This window comes from Mandrillus leucophaeus, unplaced genomic scaffold (genome assembly GCF_000951045.1).
Source record: "Mandrillus leucophaeus isolate KB7577 unplaced genomic scaffold, Mleu.le_1.0 Scaffold61, whole genome shotgun sequence".
Taxonomy (NCBI): domain Eukaryota; kingdom Metazoa; phylum Chordata; class Mammalia; order Primates; family Cercopithecidae; genus Mandrillus; species Mandrillus leucophaeus.
Genome location: NW_012106586.1, coordinates 3,179,999 through 3,190,935, shown reverse-complemented (window position 1 = coordinate 3,190,935; position 10,937 = coordinate 3,179,999). Strand labels below are relative to the sequence as shown.

The following is a 10,937-nucleotide window of genomic DNA, read 5'->3' as shown; positions in this document are numbered from 1 at the left end:
GGAAGAAAGGAAGAAAGAAAAAGGAAGAAAGGAAGGGAGAAAGGAAGAAAGAAAGGAAGAAAGAAAGGAAGGAAGAAAGGAAGGAAGAAAAGGAAGGAAGGGAGAGAGGAAGGAAGGGAGGGAGGGAGGAAGGGAGAGGGAGGGAGGAAGGGAGAGGGAGGGAGAAAGGAAGGAAAGGAAAGAAAGGAAGGAAAGGAAGAAAGAAAGAAAATAAAGAAAAGAAAACCCAAACCAAACTATGGAAGGCAGGGAGCTCCCGAGGGCTCACGAGGTGAACTCATAACCAGATCCACACATCCTGAGAATGCGTTGGGGCAGGAGGACTTAAAATGGAAACATGAATTCAGCTCCTAGAAATTACCACTACTGTACTGTCAGGCCTATAAGGACAGAGATTCCTCAGTTATTTTGTTTTAGAATGTTTTTATATCATTGAGTTGGGTTTTTAAGAAAAAAAATGTTAGTTTTTTCCCTAATCTTCTGTATTTTCTAAAGGAGGAAAACGGATTATTAGGGATACAACAGTCAAATCCTTCTCAGTACAACACAGAATAGGAATTATTCCAGCAACTGAAGACTCACCAACAATATCTTCCAATTAGAAAGGTGTCTGTGTTTCATATCTTACATTATGGTACCGAGTGTAACAGGAAAAAGGATCCGTATCTAAGACTCAAGTCAGTACTCCATTATGGAGACAGACACCCAGATAACGTTAATGAAAAGTGAAGAGATTTCTTCAGAGGCTACTTGTTAACACACATTTTAAAATTAAAACAAAAACCCTTTGTACATATAAAAAATACAGCTGACTCCACGTTTTGATTTATGAAAAATAAATTTATTACATAACACCTTGTTTTTAACAATGTTCAATTTTTTATTCAGAATACTTGTGTCATTCATGTAAAATAGTTTGATACAGTACATTGTATGTTATAGGTTTTTTTTTTCCTCAAAAATTCTAAGGCTCTCCTACTCCTTCTCCTTTGCTGAAGTAAGGGCACCCTAAACAACGTGCGAACAAGTTTTCAAAAGGAAAATGAACTGAACAAAATTTTAATAGCACTACACCAACCAGCTTTAAAATCAGGACGAAAATATTTGAATTGGATGCCGCACCTTTTTAAGGAAGTTATCATTCATGCTTTTTTCATCTTAAAGCATGCTCACAAATCAGCAACACCAACAGGAAAAATAAAACACTGTCTATGACAATCATTTTAGTTTGTTTGCTGAACCAAACAGGTTTATATCAATGACAACATATTTAATTACTATCAAATAGCAGCTTTAATACCAGTCAAGTCATAGATTGAAAATGAAAACAAACTTAGAAGTTGGAAGTTAATCTTTGGGAGTTTTGAAACCTTTCTGGAAAAACTATGTGGCTTTTTGTACTTTCAAAAAAATCCAAGCCATGTTCTTGGTCAGAAAACACTGATTAATGTAGAAAATGAATCAGCCCACTGATAAGACACTAAAAAGAAAGGTGTACCAAAATAATCTCATTTTGAGTCTTGGTTATTTCGTTAACATATACTGTATGTTTCAAGTACCAGTTAAACTTTGTGTCTGTGTGTGTACTATTGGTCAGATAATGTTGTTACACTGAAAAAATTCACCACATACAAAGACAAATGCTTGCCCCTAGCACATTCACAGCTTCAACTGCTACAGACTGTCACTGAAAAAAATGCATTGGTCAGTCTGAACCATGTCAAGTAAACTATGGAAGTAGCAAATCCACAACACAAACTGTGCTAGCACTTTCTTTTCAAGTCTAACTCCAAAATAGGTACAACTTGGAAGCCACTACCCCAATCTGTGTGAAAAGTGGTGGAACTTGGCTACTGGACATTTTGAAGATGTGGTTGTACAGTACATTCTCATGGCCCATACCAGGTTCCCGCGGAGAGCTGCACAGTCAGCCCTGCAGCATTCGCAACAGTGCATGGACAAGATTCCGATGCAGCTCAGTACCGATGTGTCTGATGTGAGTACTGTGGAGGCTGCTGGGAGGTAGCTGAGTATCCCATGCTGCTCTGCGGCTGTGATGTGCTTGGTCCAGGGTTGGGATAGGCAGCATGTGGATTGGAACGCTGGAGAGGAGATGAGGGAGAAATGTGATTCAGGTGCTTCTAGGGGAAAGTCAATCCCAAGCAGCAAAACTTATATGTGACTGAAGAGTCAATATGTTTCAAGGAAGAAAGGATGTACAGGTTTTGTGCGGCGTACTAACTTCATAATGAAAGACAAAAGCCCCAAATATTTTAACATCCTCTTCTCTTGAGGAAGGTCAGAAATATTGCTAGTAAATAATATTAGGCCTAGGTTTATTACTATGCTGTGCAAATACATTTTTTTCTATAGGAGTAACCCCTTTTTATGCTGTTTTGTATCTACTTGGTAAATTTGCTTGAGATGTTTACATGGGAACTTGATGTATACATAAATAATTTAAAGCTTATTTATACGCTTTCTTCAGTAGAAAACTCCCCCCAACACACATGACTAAAGAATAAAAATGAATATGATAGGAGAAGGTATCACAGAATCCATTTCTTTGGCATTAATACATTTTTATGCTCTTTAAACTACTTTTTTTTCTCTTTTGAGACAGGTGCCACTCTATCACCCAGGCTGGAGTGTAATGGTATAATCATTGCTAGGATTATAGGTATGCACCTCCATGCTCAGCTCATTTTTTCAAATTTTTTTGTAGGAACAGGGTCAGGCTATGTTGCCCACATTAATTTCAAACTCCTGGCCTCAAGTGATCCTCCCCCTCAGCCTTCTAAATCACTGGGATTACGGGCAGGAGTCACGGTGCCTGGCCCATTTAAACTACTGAATCTTATTTTCTGCTACAAGTTTATATACAAAAGTAAAAATATAACCACAGACATTTAAGAAGGATGGTATTCTCAATTCTAAAATGGCACAAACAGAATGTGATGGTTTGGGGTTCTCTAATTTTGATCTGTTAGATTATTATTCCCATTCTCACACCTCTCTCTCATACTATTTGCTCCCAAGACAAACACTATAAGATTAACCAAAACTGGGCCGGGCGCCGTGGTTCACGCCTGTAATCCCAGCACTTTGGGAGGCCGAGGCGGGTGGATCACAAGGTCATGAGATTGAGACCATCCTGGCTAACACAGTGAAACCCCGTCTCTACTAAAAATACAAAAAATGAGCCAGGTGTGGTGGCGGGCGCCTGTAGTCCCAGCTGCTGGGAAGCCTGAGTCAGGAGAATGGCGTGAACCTGGGAGGCGGAGCTTGCAGTGAAACACGATCGCACCGCTGCACTCCAGCTACCAAAACTTATTAAATATGCTTTCAAAGAGAGAAGTAATAAGTCATATAATTCCAAATTCTGCCAATCCTAGCGAAGGTAACATTTTTAAAAAGAGTGGACACATGCAATTATAGTCAGAAATACTATTTTAAAAATCATCCACAAAAAACAACCACAGCAATCCAACAAAGCAGCACGGCGTCACTTTCTCGGCTCCAGAAGCCAAGGTCAGAGCACTGCTCTGCTTCATTCTAAGGACGCCATCACCTTAGTGTGCAAACACATTCGTGAGCCAAGAGAGACGCACTCTTCCCCTTTCCAGATGGGAGAAAAGGATACTGGAACCAACAACTCCCACAGCTGTCTGCCCCTGGTGTCCTTGTTTAGCTAACTGGAAGAGAATTACAACTCATAACAGCAATGATTTCCATGGTGTGATGGGCTGGACTTCTCCCCTAACCAAAGGAAAGAGTTAATACCTAATTCTGAAAGTACAGTAACGAGCACTCGGGACTTTATCAGTTTAATAACATCTCTTTCTCTTGTGTGTGTGTGTGTAAATAATTCTAATTGGTCAAATTTTCAGTATCCTTCCCACACTGAAACCTAGTGTAGTTGGGAATATGGTTAGAATAAGCAGAAGAGAAGAGGAGGTGGTATACAATATTCAAAGAAGGTCTTTCCACAACGTAACTGACAATGCCATGATAGGATCCCTAAGTCGGCAACATAACAGCCTTTGTGGTCAGATCAAAGTATGAGTCCTGCATCTACAGCTGGCTTGCTGGGGATCCATGGGAAAGTTATTTAACCTCTACAAGCCTCAGTTTCCTGAAATGGCTACAACACTTAACCTCCCAGAATTATCTCATTTAATCCTTACTAGAGCTTCACATTGATCATTATCCATAGTCTCAAATGGAAATTGAGAACATCTGAATCACTTACTCAAGGATCCGGAGAAATGACCAGACTGGGATCTGAAAGCCTATGTTCTTAATCACTGTGGAATATTGTTCCAAAACAATATATATCAAGCTCCTACCATAAGCCAGGTGTCAAGACACTTCATGTCTAATCTGACAACAGCTGCAAGTTAGGTTTTACTAGTTTCATTTTACAGATTAAAAAAAGCCAGGAGATATTATCCTGCTTGTCCAAGGTCACACAGTTAATAAATGGCATAATCTGTATTTGATCATTCCAAGTCCGGTTCAAAAGTCTAACCCCTTGCTACCATACCACTGTCAGGACTTTTCCATGCCAATAACATTTCATGTTGATGTATTTCCCTGGGTATACAGACCAGTATTTCTCAAATCACATTTTCCCACAATCATAAACCCATATGTAATCGCTGACATGCAAAAATGAACTTGGAATACCTGATAGTCTGAGGTCATGATAAGTCCACCTGAGGTAGTGGTAGGAGGAACAACTCTCACTTTCTTCAATGGGGGTCCCTGTGTGTGACTGCTGTCTTGATTCCCTGGGTGGCCAGTTCCATTCGTGTGGTTATTGCCCTGCTGCTGCTGCTGGTTCTTCTCAATTGGTTCAACAGAAAAAGTTCAGCTCAGAGGGAGAACAAAATACACCCACAACAGAAAACGTTATGGAGGCATTCACGAAACAAGAAGCTGCCAACAGTACTTTAATACTTACTTTGTCTCCTTTGTCATCAGGTTCTTCTTCCGTTAAAAATTCTCGTTTTGGGTAAGGGATTTGACAACCGGCAAAAACGCTGATCATAAGAAAAAGAGAAAAACCATTTCTGGTACACTAATCAATATTCCAAATGCTTCATTTAGGAAATTCTCATTTTAATCTTTTTAAGATGAACTTTGTCTCCGTATTTGCAAATATAAGCACCTTTCATGCAACTGTGACAAAACGAAATCTTTTCTTTGTAACTAGTAATATTACAGCAGGCTACTCGAGGACTCGCGCTGCATACAAATGATCAACAATCATCGAGGATGATTCAGCTGTCTTCTTTTATCCCGGCATTACTCCTCTATCACTCCAGCCAAAATACAGATTCCAGCTGAAACATGTGTCACCATTCAAAGACAATTTTTGTTTTGCCCTTCCTACCACATTTATTAATAAAAGATGGTAGAGGGAACACATTTGGGAATGATGTTTGCAATTTTGGAACATGAAACTGTAACTGCAGACAGTAAGGAGCTACAGCACGCAGAACCAGCCTGTCACTGAAGAGCTGGATCACTGCTGACACTAACGCAATCAGCATCTCATAAAGCCAGAGGTGAACGGGAACGCCTCTTCCCCGGAAAGCCCCAAGTGACACTAATCAACAAAGCTCATTTCTGCTTGTCATAAAGGATTTCCTTGGGTTCCCATATAAGAGGAGGAGCAACTTAGAGCTGACAACCAGAAGAAAGCATACTCCAAAAACTCCAAGTTGGTGAGTTAACTAGGCCACTTACTCTGATGTAGGAAGTGGGTCTTCTAAGAAATAGGGATCCTGCATAGCCTGTTCTGAGGTAATTCGCTTTATTGGGTCCATGGTAAGCAACTTCTGAAGCTGAAATCACAAATCATAAAAAGATGACTATATTGCTTCTCACATTTATCTTTCAGCACATATATGAAGGGGATATGTATTTTTTGGTGAATAACATCACAATTTGGAAAATATTTATTCCCCCAAATTAACAACAAAACTAGTTGTTAAATTTAATGTAGTAATTCACACTTCAGTCATTCCAGTAATCATAATCTCACTTGTTTTACTCTTGCTTATGTTCTCTGACTAAACAAATGATACCCCCTCCCATTATCTAAATTGCTTTATCCAATTTAGAACAGGACCAAACTTCATGTATTTTCTCTGCTTTTCCTATTAAGATAAAAAAGCTGCTGTTACACACATAATACACTAACACATGTAGCGATTCATATTTAGATCTGTTAATTAAAACTGAATTAAATAAAAAAGTCAATCTCCCCATTACACCAGGCACATTTCAAGAGCCGAATGTGGCTCGTGGCTATGCTGCTGCGCCGTGCGGATCATCACAGAAAGTTGTACTGTGCAGTGCTGTTCTAGTCTAAATAAAAACGGTGATACACAACTTATAAAGTACAGAGTTGTATGGTGAGACTCTGACAGTCGACTGCTCCCTTCAAATCTCGACTCAACATTTATCAGCTGCATGACATTGGATAAGTTACTTAATATTTTTGTTACTTCATTTGTCAAATGAAGATTAAAAATAGTGCCTATTACCACAGGCTGTTTTCAGGATTAAATGAGTTCATATATGGAGAGCAATTATAATGGTGCCTAGCATAAAGAAAGTACTATGTAAGTGCTTGCTGTTGTTATTGCTGCTATAAATGCCACGCTAACGTGAAGATTCAGTATTTTTTAGTTAAAACATAGTTCATTCAACTGGATTCTAATATGTGGTCTCTTCGTTTATACTCTGATCTAATGCAGTGGCTTTCAGACTTTACGATGCATCAGAATCACCTGGAGAACTTCTTAAAATAGACTGCTGGGCCCTCCTCACAGAGCTTCTGATTGGTAGATGTGAGCAGGAGCCAAAAGCCTGCATTTCCAACACGGCCCTACATGATGCTACGCTGCTGGACTGAGACTGCACTTTGAAAACCAAGGAACCAACAGACACATTAAGACTTAAAAGAGAGGCCAGGCGTGGTGGCTCACACATGTAATCCCAGAACTTTGGGAGGTCAAGGTGGGCGGATCACCTGAGGTCCAGAGTTCAAGACCAGCCTGGTCAACATGGTGAAACCCCATCTCTACTAATAATATAAAAATTAGCTGGGTGTGGTGACAGGTGCCTGTAATCCCAGCTACTTGGGAGGCTGAGGCAGGAGAATTGCTTGAACCTGGGAGGCAGAGGTTGCAGTGAGCCAAGATCATGCCACTGCACTCCAGCCTGGTGACAGAATGAAACTGTGTTTCAACAACAACAACAAAAAAGACTTAAAGATGACAAATTTTAGAGGATAAAAAGACACTTTTTTTTTTGAGAGTCTTGCTTTGTCGCCAGGCTAGAGTGCAGTAGCACAATCTAGGCTCACTGCAACCTCCACCTCCTGGATTCAAGCGATTCTCCTGTCTCAGCCTCCCGAGTAGCTGGGACTACAGGCACACACCACCACACCCAGCTACTTTTTGCATTTTTAGGAGTTTCACCATGTTGGCCAGGATGGTCTCGATCTCCTGACCTTGTGATCCACCCACCCTGGCCTCCCAAAGTGCTGGGATTACAGGCGTGAGCCACCGCACCCAGCTGATACAACATATTTTAAGATGCAAATAAAATGCTAGAATGGTGAGATTAAAATTTAATTTTGATGATCTGATATTTCAGAGAAAGCACAATTTTATTTTTAGGGTTGAAAGGAAAGGCCTGAATTTGCTATTTAAAATACCCGACAGTTTTAATGGAATTATAACAGGGCTTTCCTAGGGGACTACTCAAGATTACCTCCAATTAAGATGGGTAACCCTCGTAAAAACAAGCACATAAGCTACAAGGAAGGTATATCTCTAGAGTTTTAGTGGTGATGGTAGGCAGAGTCATCTTAGACTATAATGAGTAGCAGGGAATCAAGGAGAAGAAGAATTCCCCTAAGTCATGACTTCTAATCTTCTGCCACTATCATTATTTTATTAGAATCAGTAAGTCCATAATTTTGAAGGATCTAACTTAAACCTCTAATTTGGGTCCTACTGTAAGTACATTATAATAAACCATTATTTGGATAATATATTGTGTGCTAATATGACAGGTTAAGGATGACTTTTTAAATTGCTGTTAAGATATGAAATATATGATATAAAATGTGAACTGATATAATAGTAAGTAGAAAATACAGAAGGAGAAGCAGTAGAAAGAGAAGAAAAAGGAGAAACAAAAGTAGAACAGAAGAAATATTTGCCAAGTGGCCTGGTTGCAATAAAGGAAAGTTTAACCTCTTCAAGGTGAAAGAATTCTCATTTAAGAACTTAGGAATAAGGATTAAAAGAATTTCAAGTCAAGCAAAATACAACCTGCTTCCCCAAACTCCCCTTTTATGTGTTATAAACCTTTTCTGAAAACATAAGACTGAAAAACATTTTTAATTATTATGCTGTAAAAATGGAAACTTTATTGTACACAAAGTTGGTAATGGCTGAATATAATTTCATCACAAATTACCTTGTTAGTGCACGGATATAATTAGATTCTAGGTTAAATCATTTTTCCATTACACACTGATAAATATGGCATCTATCACATTCTTCCAGAAAAATCAAATGGCACATATAATTGCTGAAGGCCTGTTAACATTTAAGGTTATAAGAGGTATTTTGGAAGTTAAGAACTTTGTAAACAGTCTTTCAAAGAGCTGAAATACAAAACAATCTATCAATGGTGAGAAGTATTTTCTTCTTGATACTTCTCTGAAACTTTTAAAATTTTAAAGTAACAGATGAAAAACAATACACGTAATTTTATAAATGTTTTGATAGATTTGTTCCCATCACTATCTTTAGAAAATCTAACGTCACCAAACGTTAGTCTGTCAAACCATGAGATGAGTCTGGAAAAGCAAATATTTTATTGTCTTTATTGGTATGCACTAACAAGCTCTCTGCATTTACCATGAAAGCACTCTGCGTGCTAGCTAAGTAACCATATAAACTGATCCAAAAAAGCCTCAGTTGGGCGAGTCAATTAAGGAAAAAATGCATTTCATTAATACTGTTTATCTAAAGCTTACCAAGTGGAATGCTTTACTATCTGGTTTAACTTTATGTTTTTCCATATACTTGATAAGGCTGCAGTTGGTATACCTGAAAGAGAAATACTATGAAATAGCTATATTAGACTTGAGGTTAACTTTACATTGGCTAAAGTTCTTCTGATAAGAATTATTTTGATCATAACTGATATACAATATATACTGAAGAGTACGAGCATAAAAGGAGTAGAATTAAATCAGTTTTATATTTCATTCAATATCCACAATGGTCACTTTTGAAAGGATACCAATGATTAAATGTAAGACGATTTCATGAATAACAGACACTAAACAGCTTTTTCTTAATATGAATTACACTTTAACAACTATTTTAAATAACATCTGGGTCAAAAGTTTAATTCAGCCTTACCAATAAGTGTAAAATACTTTTGTCATAGGTATATAAACGAAACTCTCCCAATCCCTGATTTTGCATTGTAAACAGGTGAAATATTCATTCTTCGCTATTAAAAATTGTTTAAAATTACTGTAACCTAGATTGGTAAGCAAGTGGCTATTAGCAAAGTGTATTTATTTAGACTCTTATTCATTCAGCTGTGATACTTCGAATGTCTAGCTTCCAAAAAGTAGTAAATATGGAAAGAAATGAATTTGTTTTATATCCAAATCAGCTGCTAATATTAGTTGCTTTTGTATATAATCATTTAAGCATCTTAAGAAATAAAGACTGTCATCATGAAAAATATTTATTAGAGTAAATAAGTAAAATTACTTATTAGCATAATCTTATTTTATTATGATGAATATTCAGTTTTATACTGAGTATTCTGGTAAAGCAAAAATCGACAAGGGGTCTTTTTTTTTTTTTCAACTTACGTATTTCTTCTGAAATCTTTCATTAATGTTGAATGTTCAGGCATCTTTTTTATATCTTCCCAATCTTTATCTGTGAAATACATTGATAAATTTTTATGTTGCCTAAGTTCCTATTCTTGAGAATTTTTATATTACCACGTTCATTACACTTCCTATACATTCAAACCCCATAAAAAAAAGCTCAGTCTTCAAATAAATGTTCAGCAACAGTAAACATCTTCAACTATAAACATAATTCCTTATCCCTTGTATAACTTTAGATATCTGTTTATCTTTTTAAATTTCAAACTGCAAACTTTCTGTATGTTTTACTATAAGCTGCCTCAATTTCTGTCACTAGAGAAGAATGTTATAGATATTTCTATTTATCTTATTAAATGTCCTATTTCTATTAGTAAAACTGCTTATTTTCCCTTTTCTACCAAATTTCTTGGTTGAATCAGCAATTAATTTCTTCAATGAGAAATCTAAGATCTTCCCCTCAGTGGCTTTAAATTGTATTTCTTTTTATGATACAGCCCTCCTTTCACCTTATTAAATATATTTCTTTACATAAGCAATCAATGTAAGTGGTAATAACTATTTGCAGAATAGGGTAGGATATAATTAGTATATTAATGTCGGCTGGTACCTTGGCTAGTCTCAGTAACATTACCCAAAACAACCTCAGTTCCTAAATACATTAAGTACAAAACGTTTCAGCTACTTTTGCTGGCATCAGAGTTGCTCAAACAATACATGCTACACAATTTGTTTTCTCCATCACTGTCAATGGGTTTTCCTGAGAGTCTACTAGGTGCACAGGACTGTCAGGGGCAGCTTAATAGCACCTTTAGTATTTTTTTTTTTTTTTTTTTTTTTTTTAATTTTATTTTAAAGACGAGGTCTCACCATGTTGCTCAGGCTGGTCTCAAACTCCTGGCCTCAAACTCGGCTCACCCCAACCTCCGCCTCCTGGGTTCAAGCGATTCTTCCGCCTCAGCCTCCCGAGTAGCTGGGATTACAGGCA

The 10,937-nt window shown here is 37.6% G+C and overlaps 1 protein-coding gene across 1 annotated transcript in view; it reads right to left on the bottom strand.

The window, feature by feature from the left end:
- Nucleotides 1–819: 819 nt before the first annotated feature.
- Nucleotides 820–10,937, bottom strand: part of CDK8 (cyclin-dependent kinase 8) — a 70,572-nt gene continuing 60,454 nt past the window's right edge. Inside the window, exons 7-12 of the mRNA XM_011999958.1 lie at nucleotides 9,929–9,998; nucleotides 9,071–9,143; nucleotides 5,755–5,852; nucleotides 4,967–5,045; nucleotides 4,690–4,845; nucleotides 820–2,102 (exon numbers count right to left, since the gene is read on the bottom strand). Coding sequence (XP_011855348.1) covers nucleotides 1,977–2,102; nucleotides 4,690–4,845; nucleotides 4,967–5,045; nucleotides 5,755–5,852; nucleotides 9,071–9,143; nucleotides 9,929–9,998 — 602 coding nt within the window. The 3' untranslated portion in view covers nucleotides 820–1,976. The remainder of the gene's footprint in view (nucleotides 2,103–4,689; nucleotides 4,846–4,966; nucleotides 5,046–5,754; nucleotides 5,853–9,070; nucleotides 9,144–9,928; nucleotides 9,999–10,937) is intronic.